The sequence below is a fragment of the Heliangelus exortis genome, chromosome 11, assembly GCF_036169615.1.
Source record: "Heliangelus exortis chromosome 11, bHelExo1.hap1, whole genome shotgun sequence".
In the NCBI taxonomy this organism is placed as follows: domain Eukaryota; kingdom Metazoa; phylum Chordata; class Aves; order Apodiformes; family Trochilidae; genus Heliangelus; species Heliangelus exortis.
In genome coordinates this window covers 10,710,730-10,735,694 of record NC_092432.1, presented here as the reverse complement: position 1 = coordinate 10,735,694, position 24,965 = coordinate 10,710,730, and the positions used below count along the sequence as shown (strand labels likewise).

General features: G+C 51.2%; 1 protein-coding gene across 10 annotated transcripts in view; it reads right to left on the bottom strand.

Moving 5' to 3' along the window:
- ZNF609 (zinc finger protein 609) overlaps positions 1-24,965 on the bottom strand; it is a 71,533-nt gene that overhangs the window by 32,363 nt on the left and 14,205 nt on the right. For 6 of the 10 annotated variants that reach the window (XM_071754500.1, XM_071754495.1, XM_071754498.1 and 3 more), the window contains one exon: positions 23,967-24,831. In XM_071754500.1, coding sequence (XP_071610601.1) covers positions 23,967-24,713 — 747 coding nt within the window. In that variant the 5' untranslated portion in view covers positions 24,714-24,831. Of the gene's footprint in view, positions 1-23,349; positions 23,380-23,966; positions 24,832-24,965 lie in introns of those variants that run through there. The other 4 variants (XM_071754501.1, XM_071754499.1, XM_071754494.1 and 1 more) reach the window with 2 other exon arrangements.

The window sequence follows — 24,965 nt, the reverse complement described above, 5'->3', positions numbered from 1 at the left end:
CCATAGTGACGCTCGTCCTCAGGAGGTGGTGTCCTTCAGAGCCTTGGTGGTTTGATCCCAGAGATCAATGGCAGCCTGGAAATCAGAGGTGCTGGGATGCCAGAAAGACATCACTGCCAAAAAGCAGCAAAGGAAGTGCCAGGATCTGTAACAGGATTTGCAGGATCTTCAGCCACAAGGAGCAAGTGCTGAAGGAAAAACCCAAATACAGCAGCACCAACATCTGGAGCAAAAACCTCCAAGGAAGGGGAAATGAAGCAGAAGCTGCTGGTCTGCTCCCTGGCTTGAAAAGCCGGCCGTGAAAGGAAGGCAGACAAATGAGGAAAACATCCATGGGAATTATCCACCAACAGGTTTTCTGCCTTCTCACCTAGCCCACCTCTTCATCGTGTCTAGCAGCCCAGGCTGGTGCTGCTGCCTGCTCCAGGGAGGCACAGTCAGGAAGTGGCAGTCTCCCTGTGCTCAGCTAAGCACAAGCAGGCTGGTAGCTCCCCTCTCCTCTGCTCCTGCTGCTGGAATAAAGAGCTATGGCAATTTTTTGCTCTGTTTAGTGAGTGCTGGGGACTGCCAGCACTTGCAAAGCTAAGGGCCTGACCTTGCCTCACCAAGCGATTCCTGCTGCAGTTCATCCAGTGACAGAAAATGGCTTTTGTCTCATTAACAAGCCTGTGCTGATGAGGTGGTTCATCCCCCCTGCTCCCTACGATAGACAGGACAGCCCAAGACATCCCAAAACTCAGTTCCAGTAAGCCATCAAGCACAGAGTCAAGCAAAGCTCTTGGCCAGCTCCCAAGCCTTGCTCCTTTTTAGCAGAACTGCTGGTGGCTTCAAAAAAACCCAACAAGCTGGGCTCTGCATTCAGGTATGCTTGGAGGAAAGGCACAAGACACTGTGTGCCAGAAAGCTGCCAGCTTGAGAGGGGAGCTGGCAGGAAAGACTCAGCTGGCAGCAGAGAGATACCCAAGGGAACAGCCCACTTGGCACCCCCAAGGGAGATGCCACATCTCCCTGCACTGCTTTCACTGTTCCCAGAAAAAGGCCCAGAGGCACAGACCCCATCTCCAGCACGGAGCTGGTGCTGTGTCCCATTATGGCCCATCAGGGTAGTTCAAAACCTACGAGCTAGAACCTAGATGCACCCCAGGCTGAGCTCTGGGGAGGTGCTCAAAATCCAAGCTTTGATACAGCAAACCCATCCTTCACCACCTGATCACTGGCTTTTAAAGATCTAAACTGCTGGTCAGGGTTGAGCAGCAGTCCTGGTGTCTGTCCTCCCCATGGCAAGGAGATGAGCCATGTCTCCTGCTTCCAGTTTATTAGTTGCTTTCTCTGCTTGTCCCTTGAGAAACCACATTAAAGAAGCAGAGGAGCTGGGAGGAAAGCCTGCCCGGCCTCCCTGCCCTGGGTAGACTCCAATTGCTTGCCAAGGAGACATCGGGCAGCTTTGTGGCAGATACTAGATTTGCCAAGGAGCAGAAGAGAGATGTGAAGCATGGACAGCAGCAGGCAGTGATTTATCAAGGCAAGGTGCCTTTCCAGGTCACATATCCATAGGAGCCTCACCTCCCCCATGGGCGGGAAGCCAGGCCCATTATCTGTCATATGCTGCAAGATGAGGTGCCAACAGCCAAGCTGAGATCACCCAGCTTGTTTGCTAAAAAAATAAAATAAAATTAAAAAAAAAACAAAAAACCAACAACCAGGCAGATGCAAGCAACCAGCTTTTGTTCAAGCCTGTGCTTGCCAGTGGTAGGTGAGCAAGAACATCAGCCTTCATGAAAGCATGTAATGCCTGGAGGCTGCTCCTCCCTTGAGCTCCTGGAAAGAGAGATGGCAACCAGCAGACAGGAGCATTGCTCATGCGAGCAGCTCTGCAGCTGCCTGACACCTGCCCGTGGGTGTTCTCCCACCTCAGCTCACCCCATATTGGGCCTCGGGCTTTTTGTGGAGTTACAGGCTTCAGAGGCAGAGCTGGCTGCTCCCTGAATCCTGCAATGCCACAAGGACACAGAGCTAAGTGGTGCCTTCTCTGGTGCTGCCAGGCAAGGAGGAGGCAGCAGAACAGTCTGGGCAGTCAGGGGGTGTTCACAGGTCCACTTGTACAAGCCACTTGGCTTTTGCCATTAGCCCCTGCCAGCAAGTGCACTGATTATTTTCAGAAATTGCTTTTGAAGAAATTCAAGTGCAAGGTGGTATTTCCTCCAAATCCCATTTCCTCTGCCTGACTGGAGGGATAAGCTGAGAACCACCTGCACCCAAATCACCCTAGAGCCACGTTGCTGAGCCATCGCAGCCTGAAGGACACAAGCCTCTGGAGCTGCTGCCTGTCAGCACCATATGAACCTTTTTCTTCCTCTCTTCTGTTTTTCTGAGTAGTCCCCAGATACAACCACTGCATGGCAAGATGCCATTCAATACTCCTCTGAGAGCCTTGGAGTCTTTCCTCCCGCTGGGATCAAGAGTAGGAAAAGGTTTGTGGTGCTTGCTTGCCAGCCATGGAGACCAAGTACAATGAAAAATCTATCATTCCCAAAGCAAGTCTCATCCAGTTTGAAGAGAGAAACCAAATTACATAACAGAGAAACTTGAGACACACAGGTTGGGAGCTTGAGGAGTGCTCACTCATTTTTTTTGTTCCTTTGGGTTCTATTGGATGCTTAAGAGGATGTCCATTTTCCAAGGAGGGAATATTCAGAGGTCCTCCAAAACAAGACCTGCAACGACTGAAGAATCAAACCCAATAACTTATTAAAATATGACCCAAATCAAGAGTTTTGAAGGAATAAACAAGCCTGGAAGAGCCAAACTATCAGTGCACCACTATCATCACTCAGAGTGGAACAGTTATGCAAAGATTTGGGGGTTTGGATGCAGAGAGATGAGCATGCCCATGGAAAAAAGCTTTATTCTAAGTTTTTTAGCCCATTTTGGTCCCACCAGCTGCACGATCAGCTCACACTGACCTGAAGCTAGGCCAACACCCAGTGCCCTGCAGGACAGGAGGCTCCTCGGAGAGGCGAGGCCTCAGTCACCTTGAATCTAAGCAACATCTTCCTCTGTGACTTCAAACAACACAACGTGCTGGGGACCTGTCATTAGGAAATTAAGAACCTGGATATTTTTACACCTGAGATATAGCACTGGGGGCAGGCACAAGCCAGCAACCCATTGCCCCATGGCAATGGTGGGAGGAGCCTCCAGTGCTAGCCAAGAATGGTACCAGGAGTTGATGATCTGGGAACAAAAATAAAACCTTGGGGGGGTTGAGCCAGGCTCCGGCCCAGACGAGTTTGCGTGTTAGAAGTTTAAGAAGGGGGTTGTTTGCTGACAGCTTAAAAGATTTAAGGGCAGGATTAACCACGGCTTTGCTAATGAGGGAACCGGTGGCAAACTGGGAGCAATCCCATGAGTATGGCGAGAAGTGGGAAGAGGACAGCAAAAGGGGGGGGATAAGGTTATGATGTCAATAACAAGAGGGACTATTTTGCGTAGGGAGCACAACAAGGAGCTGTGATGCCAGGCATCCAGAACTTTTGTTTGGTGCCTTCTAAATACAGAAGCAACCAGGTCTGGAGTCCCACCTTCATGGGAGAGCACTGGACCATCTGGGGAACCAAAGATGCCCATGTGCTGTACAAGTGAGAACATCACAGCCCTCCGTCATGAACAGAAGTGCCCTAAAAGAGGAGAGTGTTGAAGATCTGGAGAGTGAGGACATGCTTATGAAAGCCTTGGTTAGAAGGTGGGGTAGGAGGTAGAGCCTGCTACAGAACAGTAGGAAGCAAGCAACTGCAGAGCAGCAGCACCAGCTGATCCAAGAAAGCTTCACCTTTGTTGCCTAAGAGCTCCATGAAGTGTTTACAGCCAAATCAGGCTTATATCCAGGTGGACTTACAGATAAAGCAGGAGGCAGCAGATCTGCTCCAGCTCAGCTACACGAAGAGGAACACGCAACCAGAGGGGTTTGTTCCAGCAAGCACGGGATGCTGGTTGCCGGGGACATATGTAGACAGATCGATGGCCTTGTCTGACAAGCTGGGGGCCGGTGACAAGGGCATGCACCAGCTGGGAGCAGCTAATCCACCTGCCTGCCCCTCTCCAGCTGCTGGGCAAACAAGCAAGGTCCCCTTAAAAGAAAGCGCAATCAGCACAGATTGAAATGGAAGAGGGTGGGGATATCGCCGAGCTCCAAGCTGTGGTCTGAACCTTATCTGCTGCTTTAATACCTATCAGTGTTGATACAGATTAAAGGATTAGTCAGGATTACTGCAGGCACCCCCCTCGCCCCAGGCAGCCAGGATGGGCAGGGGTGGGGTGCAGCTCTGGCATTCTCCTCGTGCGCTCACAGCCCTTTTGGGAGAGAAGGAGCCTGCTGAAAGTGTGGCAGGAGGCTCCTCATGAGCAACAGCAGCTGTGAAATGTCGGTGCAGCTGCAGAGGAGTGTGAGGGGCTCTCTGGAAAGAAAACAAAGCCCTGTCAGCCAGGACCCAGCAGCAGTCAGGTTTGTTGTGCCTACCAACACAGGTCACATTCAGTGACTCTTTGCGGAGTGGCACCACCACCATTCCACCACGCTCCATCCACGGCCGCCCATTCCTTTCCTGGCCCAAAGCCCTCTTTTACCCACACAAGCATTTGTGCAGGACTGGGAAACCACCTGGTTAAAACCTGCTTTTGATGGTGCTCAGTGTATCTTTTAATTGGATCATTTCCCTGACCCAGTTCCCCATATGGTTGCACAAATCCTTGAGAGCACCAGTGTGGGACAAGGTGGACACCTCCTAAGTGTAGCAGTGAAGCTCCACTGGCCACACAAGTAGGCAGGAAAGTCCTGTACCCAAGCTTAGACTGAACATTAACTTTGCATGGGGAAGCTCTCCTACGAGCTCTCCTGTCTTCCAAGAGATGATAACCAAGGACTTGCTGTGTTGAGTTTTCTCCAAAAACACAGATGGCCTGACAGCAGTTCAGGACAACAGGCAAGACTGGAGATCCTAAAGCAGAGCAATACCCCAAGGCTGCCTCCTGCCCTCACACACCCTGTTCCAAATAGGAAGATGATGACTGTGGTCTTCACCTGGGCAGCAGGAAGGAAGGCAGGACCTGTCATCATCCAGGACAACCTAACTCATAAGGATAAGAGTACAATGAGTAGTAGCAATGAGTTGTGTGTAGACACCTGGGGGACAGCCTGGGAAGACCAAGCTATGACATGGGGGAACAGTCAACTTCTGGTGTCCAGACAAATTTATGGAGGAGTAAAGAAAATGCTAATCTACATTTTGGGACAACTTAGCTGTTCAGCACAGCTGCAGTCTCTTTCTTCTTCACACCCAGCTTAAGAGAAAGCAACATCCTGAGATGCAGGTGTGCTTCAGCATGCACCCATGTGCTGACACTGCTGCTTTCACATGCAAGTTGTCTTTAACAGGACACCCTGCCAGTATGGAACCACTGGGTCATGTGAAAGAGAGAGCTGCATGTGGCTAGCCTGCCTCCTTTACCAATGAACCCAAATCCAGCACAGCCAGGCAAAATCTTCATGCTGAACAACATCAAGCATGGGAAGCCCTCAAAACACCACCCATGCAAGGGTGCAAGTCAGATTCTGCTGGGACCAAAGGTGAAATCCAGCCTGGCTCCTCTGGTTCCCATGTTTCCCCTAAAAGGGCAAAATAACCCCCCAGCAAAGCAGCTCCTCCACAAGGTGAAGCCCAGGCTGCTCCAGTAGCTAGCGTCTTCCCCGCAAAACCCCAAGAGCCCAGGAAGGCACATGCTGCTAACATGCTCATGAAAAACATACACAGATAAAAGACTCTTCCCCACTATGCAGAGAGGGTCTGAGGAAGAGGAAGGACCAACATCTTCCCAAAGTTGACTGCATTTCACTCAAGAACATAGGCTGTATGATCACCTCCCCAGATGAAATAAGACTTGCAGCACTGGACTTGCACACAAGCCTTGGATTGCCAGGAAGCTGAACATGAGCCAGCAGTGTGTCCAGGTGGCCAAGAAGGCCAATGGCATCCTGGCCTGGATCAGGAACAGTGTGGCCAGCAGGTCCAGGGAAGGGATTCTGCCCCTGTGCTCAGCCCTGGGGAGGCCACAGCTTGAGTCCTGTGTCCAGTTCTGGGCCCCTCAGCTCAGGAAGGAGATTGAGGTCCTGGAGCAGGTCCAAAGGAGGGCAACGAGGCCGGTGAAGGGACTCGAGCAGAGATCCTATGAGGAGAGGCTGAGGGAGCTGGGGCTGTTCAGGCTGGAGAAGAGGAAGCTCAGAGGAGACCTCATCACTCTCTACAACTCCCTGAAAGGAGGTTGGAGCCAGGGGGGGGTCGGGCTCTTCTCACAAGTAGCTACCAGTAAGACAAGAGGGCATGGGCTTAAGCTCTGCCAGGGGAGGTTCAGGTTAGATATTAGGAAAAGATTCTTTACAGAGAGGGCAATCAGGCATTGGAATGGGCTGCCCAGGGTGGTGGTGGATTCTCTGTCCCTGGAGGTTTTCAAGAAGAGACTGGATGTGGCACTCAGTGCCATGGTCTGGGAACCATAGTGGTAGTGGGATAAGGGTTAGACTTGATGATTTCAGAGGTTCTTTCCAACCCGCCTGATTCTGTGATTCATGAGCAACCAGCCCTACGCTGAGGTTTTAACTTGGGTTCCGAAAAAAACAAGCCAAGTTTGCCCCACTGGGAACACACAAGCTGCAGAAGCTGCACCAGGAGCTCAGGCAACCACCTGCCAGCAGCAAGAAATCTGACACCGGAACAGCGCTGCATCCCAGAGCCAGGACAGAGCAATTGAGCCCCTACAGATTCTTGGCCCAGAAGGAACAGTGGCTGCTTTCAGCCCCATTGGGTTACAAGCCAGCTGGAGTCCTCCAGAGAGTCTCTGGAGCTGGGCTCCGAATCCTGCCCCACTCTCCTAGCATGGCTCCTGGGTGGTGTGGATGTGTTCAGTCGTCCAGGGACTTTGAGGAGTTCTGTGGGCAGAGCCACCAAGCCTGATGGTGCTTTCCAGAGTTCATGTTTCTAGAACCAAGGGAAGCCTATGAGAATACATTGTCCCACCATTACTGTCTCCTCCAAGCTAGTACCAAAACTCTTTGGTGTCAATGCAGTGATCATGACTTTAATAGTCTGCACACCAGTGGTGGTTTCATCCCCTGATTGTCCTCACACTTTATTTCTGCTCCATCCAAAGCCACTGCTTGCTTCAAACAAACCTGAGCAGCAGCACGCTCAGTGTCTGGCTTTGTGTATTACTCAACAAGACATGACAGCCACTGATGTTCTCACCAGAAAAGTCCCACCTACAAAACATGAACACTAAGGCTTGATGTGATATGCAAGCCACCCACCAAGAGGTTAAGAAGAAAGTCCTAGAAGCATGTTTTTCTTACCAGCACCTTAAGAATTGTCTGTAATAATCCATGATTCTTATTAACCAAGCACACAGATGACCCAATACAACTAATCCTGGGTCCTCCAGGACCACCACAAAGCCAGGATGGGATCCTATGGAAGCCAGGAGAGCACGATAAGCTTCCTATGGCAGATCCAACTCTGCCCCATACAAAACAGATGGCATCAAAAACATATTTTGTTTCATGGCCATGCAAGGCTGCAGAACACATGCTGCGTATACCTACACGACTCATCAAGGAAAAAGCGTGGCTCCTTCTCACTGCACAAGTTGTCAGATAAAGTCACAGCATATGGACGTGTGATTTTTTTGGAAAACACTGCCAGAAGCAGCATGACGATGGGGGCAGACTGAAGGCTGCTGCACTCGGCTTAGCTCTGCACTTCCCAGGTGCCAAGAGCTCAATACTCTACTCCGAAGCTTGCACAAACCTACTTTTCAGACAGCTCCTTGTACGATGCTCTGAAAGTCACCCCTACCACACTCTCAGCATCCTCAACACCTAACCCTATCCGGCTCGGTGCCCTGGCCTGTCACAGGATCAGATGGCACCCTGAAGGAGCAAAAGCAATTCACTGCAGGGGCACGTCTATCACCAGCTTCCAGACCATCCCCATCAACCAACCACGTGCAGATCTCGCCTCTCAAGGATTCGGTTACCTCAACCACAATTTCCTGCAACATCCCTGACCACTATTTGATCATCTCACACAGCACGTGACAAACTCAAACACTCTGGTGCAGAATTTATAGTCTTATAACCCCCAGCAGGAACCACCACCTGGAGCATTTGGGGGCTTCTTTGGCTTGTTCATTGTGCTCACCCACAAATTGTTTTACACGAGAAAACCCCAAGAGCTGTACTTAGTTTCAAGCAAAGATTATTTTTGGCAGCTTTATCAGAACAATTCTCACTCTGTTAACCGTTTCTTGGATGAAAGCATTATTAGGAAAACATTCCAGATTTTGGAATATGAATAGAACAAAAAAGCAATAGTACAATGAAGTCTTGGAGAGCCCTTTACAAATAAATACAACTTTGGGGGTTCCTGCTCAGCAGCTCCAGGACCACACTCATAAACCAACTACACGGTCACCTTGTCTGGAACTGGAAAATAAAAGCTGGTTTGTATTACTACTCTGTAGAACACACACAGAAGAACCACTCCTGCAGCTCTCCTTGCCCTAAATGGTCAAGCAGCTTGTACCATTCAACAGATTTTTAATCAACTTTTCCAAAATAACAGTTTTCAGAAGGAGTTATAACTGAGCTAAACCCAAAAATCCTCTTCACCCTCAAGAAACTTGAGCTGTGAAGATGTTATAGGAAAGCCTCCCTCAGCTCTAAGTGAGGATCTGGAGAACTGAGATTAACTTTCCATCACAACAACAGGGCTTGTCCAAGCCAGCAGACAGCCCTCACACAGCTTTGAACCCAGATGTCACCTTTGAACCTCACAGCAGCATTTCTCACTCCCAGCAGCACTTACCATTACCATCAACATCTCTGCACCACAGAATGTCCTGGTTGGAAGGGACCTTCAAAGACCACCTAGTCAAACTCCTTGCCATGGGCAGGTACACTTTCCACAAGCCCCATAAAACCTGTCCTTAGACACTTCCAGGGATGGGGCAGCCACAGCTTCTCTGGGAAAGCTCTTCCAGCTTTTAACCACCCTCAACATAAAACCTTGTTTCCAATCCTTATTTCCAGTCTAGATCTACCCTTTTCCAATTTAAAATTGTCCTGTCACTACAGATTTTCATTAAAAACCTCACTCCATCTTTCTTACAAGCCCCTTCACACACTGAAAAGCCGTAATAAGGCCTCCAAAGCTTCTACAACTGAACAACTCCCACTCTCTCAGCCTCTCTCTGCAGCCAGAGGTATTCCAGCCCTCTGACTATTTCCATGGCCCTCCTCTGGACCTGCTCTATAGGTCCATGCCTTTCTTGCAGTGGGGACAGAGCTGGACACAGTGCTCCAGACGAGGTCCCATGAGAGTAGATAGGAGCATCACCTCTCTCTACCTGCCAGATACCCTTCCTTTGATGCAGCCCAGGATACAGTTGGCTTTCCAGTCCACAAGCACACCTTGCCACCTCCAGTCCAATTTATCACCCACCAGTATCCCGAGGTTCATCTCCACAGGACTTAATGGCTCTTAATCCATTCACCACCCGTGCTCTATCTACAGTGTCAGTGGGGATTGCCCCAACCCAGGTGCAGGACTTTGCACTTGGCCTTGTTTAACTTCTTGGGGTTCATATGGGCCTGCTCCTCAAGTCTGTCTTCAGGTCAACTTTTTCAAGAAATCCAACTGTATCACCCAATCTGCAAGGCCACCATTATTATAAACTGAGCGGTATCTCCTCCTGGGGCACACTGGCCACCTCCAGCAGGTCTAAGATGACTTTCATCAGCTGCTCCCAGAGGACTCTGCCTCAATTCCAGCCTCATTTCCTTGCTCCCCTGACAGCAAGTCTCCAGAACACTGATGGCTTATTTTCTCCCTTCCCTCACCCTGCCCAGGGGGGACAGGAGCCCTATTATGATACCATCAGATGGGTCAGAAGAAACCCATCACACCCAAGCCACAGCCCTGTCTCTGCCCTTTCCATTCCTCACCAATTTCAGTGTGAAGCACGATTGTCAGAAGATTTCTTGGCTTTCTTCATGTTCTTCTGACAAGCTCTGATTAAAATCCTCCTACATGGTTTCCTCTATTTCATTTCCTAGAACTGAGAAGTGGACTTGAAAGAGGCACTGAGTACCGGAGCTAATAGCCACCAACAAACCTGGGCCACCCGAGTCACCCAAATCAGATCAATAGGATCAATGGGAAATTGAAAATTATTCTCTTCCCATCTTCCAGATGAGACCACCAGCTCCCAGAGGAGACTGGGGTTTTATGGCTTTGCTCACTGGTGGGAGGCTGGAATTGCTCGTTTGATGTGGGTTGCCAAGCTCTCTCTCGCTGGGTGTTGCTTTACTGCCACATTTGAAACAGGTTGACCAGGTTCTCAGAAGATTTTGGGCAATGCACAACAGCAAAGCCATGGGTGAAGAGCAAAGCACAGCACCGTAACACAGGTCTCTACAGCCAGAAATGTCCCATTCACCAAAACCTCAGACAACCCTCCCAACTCAACATACTCCACTTCATAATGGTGGCTTCAAAAGAGGAGCCAACCTCTCATCATGAGCTCTTTGTGCTACAGGCTTGGGATCCACACCAAATTCCCCCCTGCCCAGAAAATCTGGCTGCTTTGGTGGCCTGGAGGATGAAGCTGTTGGTTTCATGCCTAGAAACAACAGGCACCTGCAAGTCTGGTTGCTCACCTTCTTTAAGCCAAAGAATCATCAAGACACCACCAAGATGTGGTGCTTCTCACCCATCCTCCTCTCCTGGCCAACGGGGGCTGGGGAGAACCCCTCCCAGGTGAGAAGGTGGATGCATTTGACCCCAGGGCTGAAGCATGCTGGGAGCATTGGGTACAGAGGTGGTGTAACAGAAGCCCCAGAAGAGCCTCTGTTTACGCAAGAAAAAACAAAACTGGATCTGCCACTGACCTCTCCAGCATGCTGCCTGCCTTTGAGGGGCCACACAAAGAAAGGCGTTCCTGCCAGGAGACAAGGTGCTACTGTTGAGTACCCAGTCTGGAAATCCCAGAATTTCCTTTTAATGTCATGGACCTCTTCTCACACCCCTGGGGAAACATGTAAACACTGAAGCTACAAAGATCACATGGACAGAACACAGGCTGGTCCAAGGTACTATGAACTACTGCTGAGTTACCTATCATGGGGAACACCCACAGCTCCTGTGTTCTTGGTCTATGGGATGGAGCAGAGAAGAGCAAATGCTGTGAGCCCCTCAAATGCAAGGGACGTGCCTTGAGCACAAGGCTTGTGTGAAAGCCTCCACAAAGAAACCAAGCAGCAATCCAGCAAAGCAATGACAAGTTTGAGTAACTTTACACTGGAGGATGGTTTCATGTGCAGGCTTTGGAGTTCTGACGCAAGATCCAGTCCTTGCAGAGCAGGGCCCAAGAGCTGACCACCTGCTCTCCTTGCTAACCAGGGGCTTTCACTCTCTCCCCAAGTTGGGGCATCTAAGAAATCCTCTGCTTGTGGCCCTAGGCTACAACCAAGAGACTGGTTTCCTTCAAAGAGACATTTAGAGCTCGGCTACCTTCATCTTGTACACAAAGCAGAGTACTAAGGTCCAGTCTGGAAGACCATAAAACACTAAACACCTAAAGAGATCGTGTACCTTGAAATGCTGATGCTAAAAAAAAATCAACAAGCCTTCCTGTGAGAAAACTACTCAGCTCTGTGATACAACACACATGGTTGCTTCCCTCCCCTCCAAGCCACAGAACAGCAAACAGCACTTGAAACCCTCCAACTGCTCTGCTTACAAGGCAGTAGTCAGCCTTGAGTCCTGTGTCCAGTTCTGGGCCCCTCAGCTCAGGAAGGAGATTGAGGTGCTGGAGCAGGTCCAAAGGAGGGCAACGAGGCTGGGAAGGGATCCAGCACAAGTCCTGTGAGGAAGGGCTGAGGGAGCTGGGGGTGTTCAGGCTGGAGAAGAGGAGGCTCAGGGGAGACCTCATCACTCTCTACAACTCCCTGAAAGGAGGTTGGAGCCAGGGGGGGTTGGGCTCCTCTCACAAGTAGCTACCAGTAAGACAAGAGGGCTTGGGCTTAAGCTCTGCCAGGGGAGGTTTAGCTAAGATATTAGGAAAAAATTCTTTCCATAGAGGGTGATCAAGCATTGGAATGGGCTGCCCAGGGTGGTGGTGGATTCTCTGTCCCTGGAGGTTTTTAAGAAGAGACTGATGTGGCACTGAGTGCCATGGTCTGGGAACCACAGTGGTAGTGGATCAAGGGTTGGACTTGATGATCTCAGAGGTCCTTTCCAGCCTGGCTGATTCTGTGAAGGCATCGCATAGATCTGCTCATCTCCCCAACACCCAGGAGGGAGCAGCTTTGCCAGCACATGCCAACTCTTCTTGATGACTTAGTTACCACCTTGAAGAGCTGGCTGGCACCCAGCCATCCTCCCTTTACAGGATCCTTTTCAATCTTCTCCAGCCATCTCCCCTGGCCCCTGAGAGTGCCCAGCACAGCCGCAATTCCTTCCTCTTCTTCCAATCCTCCCTTCCCTGCTCATCTGCCGGAGCTCGGCTCTGCAGCTCATGTCCTTCTCTTTTCCACCACTTCACTCCCTTTTTGCAAAGAGCCTCTTGCCTACTCCAGTTCAAGGGGACATGGGACCACCAGTAAAGGCACCGGAGCAGGGAACCCTGCTGTGTGTCTCAGTGGGAAGAGTGGGTGAAGAATCCACGCTGGGAGGGCAGCACGGGCTGGAAATACTGGCTTGGAGCTGGTAGAGGCAGGTTAGCCACAGCTCTCAGCATGGCACCACAAAGACATAGAGGCCCCTTTGCCTACCATGCTGGTGATGCAGCACCCTGGCACCGACACCAGCTTTCCCAGTACTGATTATTTTTAGTAACAAGCCCCTTTAGGACAACACACCCCATGCCTCCACTCACCAATGTCCACTGAAGAGCCAGTGGGCAGATGCAGCTCTCCCTTCCCCAGCCCAACCAGCAACAGGCTGGAAGCCAGGACTGAGTCACAGCTCTAGGGTCCTTTTTTGTGGGCTGAGACCAAGGACAGCAGCCTCCAGCCACACGGCTCACGCCAGAAGAAGCCACATCCATCTGTTAAACAGCTGAGCAGGGCCGCTCCCAGCGCTACCTGCATCCCAACAGCTGGAGGAGGCTGGGAACAGCCTTCATTTGCATGGCACCTGGGGAAAAAAGTCACAACATCTCATTTCCATAGCTAATTGGGGGAGCGAGCTTGCCAGAATGAAATTACTTTCTGGCTTGGGGGGGGGAAAAAAAAAAATTACACCACCACAGCCACAGGATTTGTAGCTGTAATGGTGCCTTCTCCACCTAGAGAACCTCAGGTCCTCTCCCCCTCCTCCCTGACAATGTCTGTGCTCATGCCAAACAGAGGAGTATCCAACCCCTGCAGAGGATGGGGGAAATGAAGGCATGAAGGCTCCAGTTTCTCCAGGAAGCTCTTGGCTCTTCTGGCTCCCTCAGCATCAGACAAAAAGTGCTTTTGAGTTGTATCACATCCAGTCCCCTCCACAGGACACAAAACAGGGTGACGTAAATGCTGTGGATGTGTCTAGCTAGACTTTAGTGAAGCCACTGACACCACCTCCCACAGCATTCTCCTAGAGAAGCTGGTGGCTCATGGCACACACAGCTGTACTCTTCACCAGGTTAAAAACTGGCTGCATGGCCAGACTCAGAGCTGTTGTCAGTGGAGTGAAATCCAGTTGGTGGCCAGTCACCAGTGGTGTCCCCCACAGCTCAGTTTTGGGGCCAGTCTCAATACCTTTATCAAGTATTTAGATGAGGGGATTGAGTGCTTATTTAGCAAATTTGCAGCTGACACCAAGTTCAGCAGGAGTATTGATCTGCTTTAGGGTAGAAAGACTCTGCAGAGGGATCTGTACAGGCTGGATCTGTAGGCTAAAGCCAATATTACGAGATTTAACAAGGCCTAGTGCCAGGTCCTGCACTTTGGTCACAAAAACCCTATGCAACACTACAGATTTGGAGAAGAATGGCTGAAAAGCAGCTAGGCAAGAAAGGATCCGTGGGTGCTGGTCAACACCCAGCTGAATATGAGCCAGCAGTGTGCCCAGGTGGCCAAGAAGGACAGCAACATTCTGGCTTGTATCAGGAAGAGTGTGGCCAGGAGAAGTGATCATGCCCCTGTGCCCCTGCACTGGTGAGGTTGCACCTTGAGTACTGTGTTAAGAAAGTTACTGAGCTTCTGGAGTGAGTTCAGAGAAGGGCAACCAAGCTGGTGAAGGGTCTGGAGAACAAGCCCTGAAAGAAGAGCCTGAAGGAACTTGGATTGTTGACTCTGGAGAAGAGAGGGCTGAGGGGAGACCTTCTCGCTCCTTTGGGACTAAAGGAAATGGTCTGAAGTTGCACCGGGGGAGGTTTAGATCAGATATGAGGAAGAGTATTTTTACAGAAAGAGTGGTCAGGCACTGCAATGGGGTGCCTGGGGAGATGGTAGTCACCAGCCCTGTAGTCAAAAACCATGTAGATGAGGTGAGATTTTTTTTTTTTTTTTTTTTGGTTGGGGGGTTGATGGTTGGGCACAATGATCTTAGAGATATTTTGAAACCATGACAATTCTTTGACCTCCATGCCATGACCAGAACTAAAGCATAGGCCTGGAAAGTAGGCTGGCTCCCTGCATTATTCCTCATGGCACTCTTCAGAAGGCCCCAATGAATGATGGCCAGGCAACATCTTAAAATAAATCTAGACACTTGGCAAGTTCTAAAGCAATTTCAGTGTCAAGCAGGTACAAGCACACCCCATGACCACACCATGTAAAAGCTTTGTGGCTAACTTCTTCCTGCAAAGGGATTTATCCTGTCTGCAGCATGCCAGGATGGAGCTGCCATCCCTCAGCCAGCTGTGGGCAAGGACAGGGGTGTGAGAGGAGGAGAGATGGACAGGATGGGCATAATCTGCTCATTCCTTGGTTGAGCAGTGCTGGCCAGTCACCACAACCCCCATGTGAGAGGCTGGAGACTGGGGAGAGTCTCCAGCTGCTTGCACCACAGCACAGCCCCAGCAAAGGCCCATGTCCAGCTCCTGTCCAGGCTCTACCCCTGCTGCTGGTGATACCATCCACCTCAGCCAGCCTGCAACCTGAGCTCACCCTAGAAAACCCCAAGAGCATTTATTTACATCAGATCAGTTCCCTGATCTGGTCCGTGGGCAGGAATGAGTAATAGGGACAGGAATATCTTGAGCAGATGTTGTCACCCAGTACAACATATCATCAGGTTGCTGGTAGCTTTAAATCATTTCAGAGCCTGTCGACTTCTTCCCAGCCCTGGGCTGTGTCTCCCCAGCTCTCTGCCTCCAGCCACCGACTCAGTATCTATGAGACCCAAGATGGATTCTCCCTTGCAGCCCAGTAAAGTCTCCACCTACAGGCATTGATCACCACGAGGTGGGAACATCTTAAAAATCATGCAATCTCCCCTGTTTCAGCCCAGGAAGTTCACTGCAATCACCAGCTGCCTTTTCTCCTGCACTGCAGTGCTGCCTGCCATGAGCTCTCAACGTTCTGGTGTCCTCTTGCCTCAAGACCACCTGCACACAAGGACTCCCAGGCGAGATGGATTTCACAGCTGCAGCCCAAAGGCATCCTCAAGAGCAATGGCAAAGCAGCATAGTGCCATGCACAGCAAATATCAGGAAAGCAATGGCACAGAAGATGTCACGCTTGCAGGAAACTGGGAAAAAGTGGCAAATTCCCCTCAAGCTACCTCTAAAAGCAGAGGAAAGGAAAAGCTGGCAGCACTTTGCTCCGCAGCCCTTTCCAGTGGTCTCCCTGTCTGCTGGGAGAAGCAGCTTTGCTCATTAGCAGGTTATTCCTGGCACACTCCCCTTGCATCAGCTCCTCGGCAGGGCTGCAGGAGCAGCTTGCCAGGTTTTGAAGCCTTTGGGGTTGAGTGAATCTTCCTTTAAAGCAATCTCACTCAGACAGATAAATGGTGCTGGGTAACTGGGGTCATTAGGCTAATAAGCAGCCACTGCCAGCCTGGAAGCAAAGCAACAAACACAAGAGAGTCTATGCAAGCTTGTTGGCCTCAAAATCTGACCCATATCAAGCAGTTACTGTCTCCATTGGAGGAGAAATCAGGCCCATGAGTCAGCAGGATCAATCACCCAACCAGCCTTTTCATCAAAATCTCTTATCAAGGCAACAGGAGAGCAGATCTGCAGCTCACTTGCACCAAGGATGTGCACAAACCTTATTGGAAAGAGCCACCCCTATCTTTAAAGAGCCTCCTCTTTACCACACTGTCATTCCACTCTCGAGCTTTGGGAACAGGGAGATGTTTCCTCCACTCTCCCAGTACAGCTCTGTTTCCCACCACCACATCCACAGGAGCCAGAGGTCCTGCTTTCTGCTCCAGTGGAGACAGGGCTGCTTATCAGCACAGGATACAGCAACACCGATGGGTCAGCCATCAAAACTAACCCAGCCCTTAACTAGTCCTTCCTAACGCTGCCAGTTGGGAAAGATGCAATTTTTCTTTTAGAAAGCCTTCAGAGGTAGGATCAGCTGAAATTCCCAGCCTGCTACATCTAGCAGTTATAATAATAAAAAATAAATAAATAAAAAGAAAGAAAAAAGCCCACATATAAATAACCTCTCAGCAGGAGCCAAAACTCAAAGACTAACCCCATGGTTTTAAGTGAACAAGGCCAATTTTCTCCTTTGTAGCTCTCGACACATGTTGGCTGCGTGCCTCCCTCTTGCCTTGTTCCTACAGCAGAAGGCTCCAGGCAGCAGGTCCAGGGACGATAAGGAAATGAGCGGTGTAATTCCCAAGGCCTCCCCACACAGCCTTGTCAGCAGCTCTGGAGGCAGCCGATTCCAGAATGGCTTGAGACAGGAAAGCCCAGAGCAAGGAGCAAGCAAGAGCCAGCAGCTGCCTCCACCTCCTCTGCCACCTCCCTGAGCTGCCCTGCGGGGCGAGGGGTGGGAGCTGGCACTGGGATGCTCAGGGGTTTTGGTACAAGGAGGTCACTGCTCCAAGCCCTGAGCTTCCCCGCATGCCCTAAAACTCCCAGGGGAAAACAAAGCACAGGGTGAATGCCAGCTCTGATGATGGAGAAGCCTTGGAGGAGGTGTAAAGAAAAAATTGTTTTTACCAAAACACCTTCATGGGGACTTTTGCCACCAAAACTCTGGCCCCAAGAGAAGGAAACACACACCCCAGGTGTTACCCATCATATAAGAGTCAAATCACACACACATCTTCGAAGCACAAGGCTGGGATGCCCCATACAGGCCCTACCCCATGTCAAGTATTCCCAAACCAGTCTTGAACACAGGGGACCCCGCTTCATCCTCATCCCAGAATTCCAGAATTGTTCTGGTTGGAAAAGATCTTCAAGATTACCAAGACCAACCATAACCTAACTCTACTGAGTGCTTAAACCATGTCCCTCAGTACCACATATACAGGTCTTTTTAACACCTCTAGAGGTGGTGATTCAGCTACCTCCCTGGGCAGCCTGTGTCAGTGCTTTAATTACCCTTTTGGTGAAGAAGTTTCTTCCAATACCTAATCTAAACCTCCCTAGCGCAACTTGAGACCATTTCCTTGATGGGCATCTTGGGTCAGAGCAGAAACCTTGTGCCAAAAGACTTGCTGCCTGAGGTGGGAAATGCTGTTCTGGTGTGTTGTGGGATTGTTTGCAGGCACAGAAGGCTCTCAATACACAGAGGGCCTGAGCCCTTAGCATGGTGGCTGCCTGCTCCCATGCTGTTCCTCAGGGAGCTCAGCGATCAAACCACACTTGAACTGTATTGTACAGCAGTACGAGACAATGAGCCACCAGTGGAGAGTGAGTTCAAGTCCTAAGAGGATGCACAGAGTTGAGCTGGAAGCTCTGAGCAATGTGGATCAGCTGTGCTGCTCTCCCCAGGCTCTACACAAAGCACCGCTCACTCACCCTCTGAGATACAAAGCTGGAAACAAACGCAATATCCAACATACAGAAACATCTCCCATTTGGGCTTAGACCTAGCAGAGACACTGCCTTCTGGACCAATCACTTATCTCCTCGTCAAGCTGCAAGTCACCTGAGCACCTCTTCAGCCTAATCCTAGTTGCTCCATCCACCACCAAGCCTCATCCCTTTCACCAAAAATGGTTAAAAATTACAACCATGCTTTGAATCCAAGTAAGGAACTAATGGGTTGAGAACACTCAGCACCTGGAGGGTCATTCCATGTCCCAGTCAGGCTAGGGTGATCACAACAGTGCTCAAGTCACCATGCAGGCATACCTGTAAGGGTTTAGGGGAAGAAGGTCTGCCTAGATGACACCAAATCATAGAATCATAAAATGGGTTGGGTTGGAAGGGAGCTTAAAGATCATCTAGATTCCAAACCCTTGCCATGGGTTGCTAAGCGAGGTTGCTCTGAGCACCCCACTTCCTCCATCATCATCTGACCCCTCAGCCACTGCCTGAGCACCACCTCCACGCCACACTATACTCCCACAGAACCAATGTATTTTCATACCAGCTTTGGGGGCCTCCCACTGTGGTGTCCCCACCCTACAACTCCCTTTGCCACCGGGCCACCTGGCAGCAGGGAATCTCGGCTCACAGCACGGCACACAGCATAACCACACTGTGCTAAGGGATGTGTGGTGAGTGGAAATTCAGGTCAAAAAAATGCACCAGTGGCTCTCCTTCTACAGAGGAACACGACTGAATCCACCCTCCTCACTGCCCAAAACCGCAGCACATGTGACCCGGAGAGGCTTTTCAGAAGAGCTGAGTCTCCTGCGGCTTCTGTTTGCCTTTCCCTTGTTTGCAGCAGCGTCGCATCTGGACGCTCGTCAGAAAAAAAAAAACCAACAAAAAAAAAAACCCGCCCTCCTCCTGCTGAACAACCTCTCAATCAAAACAAAGCCCGAGCAGCAGCCAAGAGCTGGGAGGCTCTTTTGTTTAAAGCTCAACATCCCCTGGCCAGGCCGGCCCGCCCAGCACAATGGCAGCCAGCCGGGGGGCAAGAGGGGGCAAGTCAGCACTCGCCAGACCGGCCACTGGGGCAAGCTCCGCCTCCCCCAGGCAGCCAGCGGGGCAGGAGGTGATACCCACACCTTCCCAAGCCCGGCCGGCACTGCTGCTCCATGCACGTCCATTTTGCTCAGCACGGCTGCTGCTGGGTGCAACCGATCCCTCCCGAACCAAACCCAAACCCAGCTCAGCTCCAGCCATCCCTAATGACCCGTGGCCGACACCCAAGTGCTGGCCCACACATCCCAGGTATGGGTGTCTCAGCACAGGCTCACTTCTCTCATTGCTACAAGTAGAAATAAACCCCCCCTCCATGCCCCCCACCCACCTGCTGGGGACTCCAGCAGCAGGGAACGGTGCAAGAAGCTGCCCAAGCACTGAACCACAGCCCAACTTGGTGTTGGTCCCACCCCACAGAGCCCAGGTCTCAGAGGGTTTATTTCCAACAGGTTGCATCAGGAGAGGGACTTTTTGCAAGTGCATAGTGTGGTAGGACAAAGGAATATAGCTTCAAGCCGAAAAAGGGGAGATTCAGGTTAGACATTAGGAAGAAATTCTTTGGTGAGAGAGTGCTGAGCCCCTGTCCCAGGCTGCCCAGGGAAGCTGTGGCTGCCCCAGTCCTGGAAGTGTTAAAGGCCAGGTTGGATGGGGCTTGGAGCAACCTGGGCTGGTGGGAGGCACTGGAACCAGACAAGCTTCGCAGTCCTTTCCAACAGAAACCAGCCTGTGATGCTATGACAGGCCCTGGTGCAGCTATCACTTGTGTCCCAGCAGCATCAGCTCTGAGGAGGGTATATAACAAGCCAGGGCACACAGCAACAGGAAGCTGGATACAGCCAAGATCTGCACCTGGAAAAAGGGCACTTGGGATTTTTGGTTCCTGAGGCTTCACCCCAGGAAGCAGCGACCAGAGAAGCCACCAACAAACATGTCCCACATGTTTTGCCTATGGGCAACTCCAGAAACTCCATGCTGTGATTGCAGAGTCATAGAATTGCTCAGGCTGGAAAAGACCTTCAAGATCATTGAGTCCAGCCTTGTTCTAACCCTATTACCCTATTCCCGATGACCCACCACTAAACCATGTCCCCAGGCACCACATCCAGGCGATTTTTAAACACATTCAGGGATGGAGACTCAACCACCTCCCTGGGGAGCATGTTCCAGTGCTTAACAACCTTTTCTGTAAGAAAGTTTCTCCTGATGTGCAACCTGAATCTCCCTTGACAAAACTTGAAGTCATTTCCCCTTGTCCTGTCATCTGTCACCAGTGAAAAGAGACCAACCCCACTCTCAGTACAACCTCCTTTCAAGTATTCGTACAGAGTGATAATGTCTCCCCTCAGCCTCCATTTCCCTAGACTATACAGCCCCAACACCCTCCGTCCCTCCTCATAAGGGAGGATGTGGTGTCAGACACAGGAGCAAGGAACACCTCACTTGTGGACACTGTACCAGCCAAGCACTTGCAGACATGAAAAAGTATCTGAAAGAAGCTAAGCAAAGCTCTTTCCTACTCTCAGCAAGGAGTGGAGGGCTACAAAACCCTAGCGTGAGATACCTGAACAGCACAAAAGCAGGAGAGGCAAACAGTGAGATGGCTGTGGCACTGAAGCATCTCGTCAAGGGAGAAATACTGGCTATGAAGTGCTCTTTAATCCAGCCAAGAAGATCCAACAAAACCTCCTGGGTGGAGCCTGGCTGCTCAGCCTGCATGTATGTATGGGGAGGTCACCTACCAAAAGCTGAAGCAAGCGGAGGGAGAGATTGCCTCTCTTTCTTCACCCTGAGATGGAAAACAGCCTCTCAGCCTGAAGCGGAAGTGGGAGCAGCACAGGATTAAGCAAAGGACAAGCTGCTGGAGACCAAAGGTTGGGCTGAGTCACGTTGTGGCTGTTCCTGTTTCAGTCTGAGCAAGTTTCTCACTTCCCAGGCAGGGTTTGTCCCCAGGCCTGCTGGAACCTGTCGCCTTTGTCCCTCCAATGCACTCCCGGAGGAGCTGCCCTCCCCCAGCCAGCACATACCTCCACTCTCAGCTTGTCCTTTGGACTCCACATGCTGGTTTTGGGGCAACTCTACAGCTTTCAGGAAAAAGGAAGGGCTCAACACTGCTTACCTCCATCTCATCCCCTCCATCCTCCACTCTGTCCCAGCCATCAGCCCATCCTCAGGCTCTTCCTTGAGAAATAAAACTGCTTTCCCACCCCTCGCAACAGACACCTTTCTTCTCACCCACGCCTTTCCCGACTCAAAGGAAGCCATCCAGCTGCCCCAGGAGGCTGATGAAACACAGACAATGCTTCCTCCTGAGTGCAAACACAACACATTTGCCTGCAGATCCAGACCTTAAATCACTTCTTAAAATAGGGCTGAGCCACCATCGATGTGATTGTACCTAAAGCTGGTAAACGTAAAATGGCAGAACAGCCCTCACATGGTATCTGTACAGAGACAGAAGAATGGTGTGGGTTGGAAAGGACCTTCCAACCTAGGGATCTAGTCCAACTCCCTGTCATGAGCAGGGACATCTTCCACATGCTCAATACCCCATGCAACCTGGCATGCAACACTTCAGCAACAGGGTATCCACAACACCTCCAAACAACCCGTTCCAGTGTCCAATCATCCTCATCATAAAACCTTTCTTCCTTAGAGCACATCTAAGCCTGCCCTCTTGCAGTTTCAAGCCCTTTATCCAGTCACTGCAGGCCCTGGTAAAGAGTCTCTCACCACCTCTCTCAAAAGCCTCCTTCCTTTATTGAAAAGCTGTGATAAGTTCTCCCACAGAGCCTTCTGTTCTCTGGAATGAACCACCTCAACTCTCTCAGCCTGTCTTCATAGCAAGGCTGCTCCCAGACCCTTCATTTCCCAAGCCTGTACTGATGACACCAGGGATTGCCTCGACCTAGGTGCAGAACTACGCACTTGGCCACATTCAACTTCAAGAAGTTCACGTGGACCCACTCTTCAAGCCTGCCACAGTCTATGAAATTTGGTCTCCACCTTCATAATCCTCACCTCACTTTGGCATTTCGACCTGCAAAGGCTTTCTGCAGCTGCAGTCAAAGAAACAAAAGTAGAAAAACAGGAAAAGTGGTGCAGGGTATGACCAAAGTTCCAGCCAGCCCCTGTGCTGGCTAAGGCAGCAGCCAGCAACAGATGACTATGAAGGAACATAACAGCCTAGTACATTAAGATACTTCCCAAAGCCACAAAGGCCTTCTAAAGGCCCTCTTCAAGCCTTTCCCAAGCCAAAGATGCTGCCCTGTACAATCCTCTGACAGGCTCCTCCTCCACAAATCTACGCAGGTGCCCCACAACATTGGCAAACTTTGACTATCCACAGCTTTTTGAAGCAGCATTCAAGTCCATCATGCAAAAGGGCATCTGCTCCTCTGCCCAGTTTCATTCATTCTGGTTCTGCTGCCAGAAAGGACAGGAAAACCACATATTCACACTACACCACAATTTTCAGCCTTCAGTTGCCTGTCCCAGGCTGGTTCCTGAGCAGAGGAAGCACTTGACCTACTTAGTAGCTCCTTTCCCAGAGCCACCCCATGACTGACCATCCCCACCAGCCTTCTCTCTGTGTTTTCATGTTCTGCTCCGTGTCTTTTTGTGGATGGCAAAAAAAAAACATCTCCCCAACATCTCGCTGGGCTCAGCAACTCTCCTAAATTCAGTGAGAGCTCTCCACCCATCCCTTCCCAGCACCCAGCATTAAAGCAGAAATACTCTCAGAAAGTTGCCAGCCAAAAGCAGAGTGACACACCCCCATCCCCCCCAGCCACTGTCCCCACACACTGATGGCAAGAGACACTCCAAACACACTTGTGATACTCAACCCATGCACAGCCAATGCACAGGCAGAGACAGGTGATATTGTGTGAGCAGCTACCCAGCACCAACAACTCCATGAATTCAAAGCTTTCCCCCACTGGCCCTCAGAAATCACATCTGCTGCCATTATTGAGAAACAAGCTCCCATGGGTGTATTCAGAAACCTGGAGCCAAGCACTGCTTGGATGGACAGACAGCAGTCACCCCAGCAGGACTTTTTGTATACCTGGTGACCACAACAGCTTTACCAGCTCAGCATTGGTGCTGCATGTCAGCAAAGAAGCAACACGTAAAACATCACCCACAGCAGAAGCCTCACAGCCTGAGGCTGATTGTCACCACAAGTGGGCTAAAGCCCACGTACCAACAGTATACCAAGGAACAAGACAGTAGCTCCTGTCAGCCCTGCACCTTGTGCCTGCCCATGCAGATTCCACATTTACCAGCATGTCAAGGTCTCCTTCTCTGCAAATGATGCAACCAAAGAGAAATAAATTACTCTGGGGAGCCGCAGGAGCTTTGACACACAAGCCTGTGAAGCCACAGGGAAGCAGAGCACAGAGGCCAATATACACTGCCCTGTGCTGTTGGGAGCTGGAGTGGGCATGGACCAGGACATCACCTTCAGCACCAGCCCAGGTTCCTTCTGCAGAGCCATAGGAGATGGAGAGGCTTGTAATCCCTTTGCACAGTCAGTGTCAAAGACAACAAAACTCCAAGAGTACAGCAGGATGGTACTCTGACACACAGTGACTACGGGTGATTTGCTGATGCACAGTTCCCAGAAGCCAGGCACAGCTGGACCAGTGCCCTCCCATTGCCACCTCCACACCCCAGCACAACCACCTGCATACCAGCACCAGGAGGCACCAGCCATGCACCAGCACTGCCCCCTTACCACACAAGACACCCGTCCAGCCATAGGCTCCCAAACCCTCGTCACCCCCAGCAGAACAGCCCAGTGCAGGCGCAACCACCGCAGCTGAGTGGCACCACTGCTTCCTGCCACAGCCCTGCCCTTCTCTTACCTTCTCCGACTTCACCTTCTTCAGCTGCCGGCACTCACTTTCCCCATCCTCCATCTCCGACTTAACTCCCAAGGGATTGAGTGCAGCTCCCGTGTCAATAGCTATACTCCCAAGCTGCTCGGTAGCAGCAGGCTCTGTCGCCTGGCCCCCATCAAACTGTCCCACCCTCACTGCCAGGGCCAGGGGCTGCAGCACGCTGGGCTCCTTCTCTGCCACAGCCCCTGCACCCTCACTCCTTTCCTTCTTGCTTTTGGATGAGCCTCCCTCCTTCTCCTTCTTGGAGCCAGCCACGCTGCGAGACGCCTTGGCCGACTTCTCCGAGCCCTTGGGGGTGACGGTGGGCACCAAGCCACCCGAATTCGCGCCATCCCCAGAGCGTCCTTGAGCCTCCTTCTTGCCACCAGCTCCCTCACTGGGAGTGAACAAGGAGGTCCCCGGGGTTGGCTTGCCACTGTCCTTGCTACTCTTGCTCCTTTTTGACTTGGATTTGCCTTCCTTGCCCTGCGGGCCCGGCACCGGGCTCACAAACTTAATGTTATCCGGTAAGGTTGCCACCGCATTGGGTGCCGGAAGCCCCACCTCTTTGGAGCCCGACATTTCCAATTTCTGCTGATCCTTCTCCAAATCAGCGTCCAGGTCAATGATGAGATTCCCTACACCAATGTCCCATTCATCCCCGCTGTCGTACGTCTCAACCGGGTTCGCATCAATTCCTTTCCCTCCGGAAGCTCCGCTGCTCAAGGACATCTTAGAGTTAACGGCCCCTCACGGTTCAAGGCTCTTCCCTGCCTCCACGCCCTCGGGGTCACCTACGTTCTCAGGGGGCTTCCAGCGGTTTGGGTGTGCCCAGGTGACGGCATTGCTGCTGAAAAGGAGAGCAAAGAGAACAGGGTTACACAAGAAGAGCCCCGAGCAGGAAGATCTGCAGGCAGGAGAGGTCCTGGGTAGGGTGAAATGCCCCAACCTCCCAAATCCCCCATTGCACAGCACAGGGCAGCA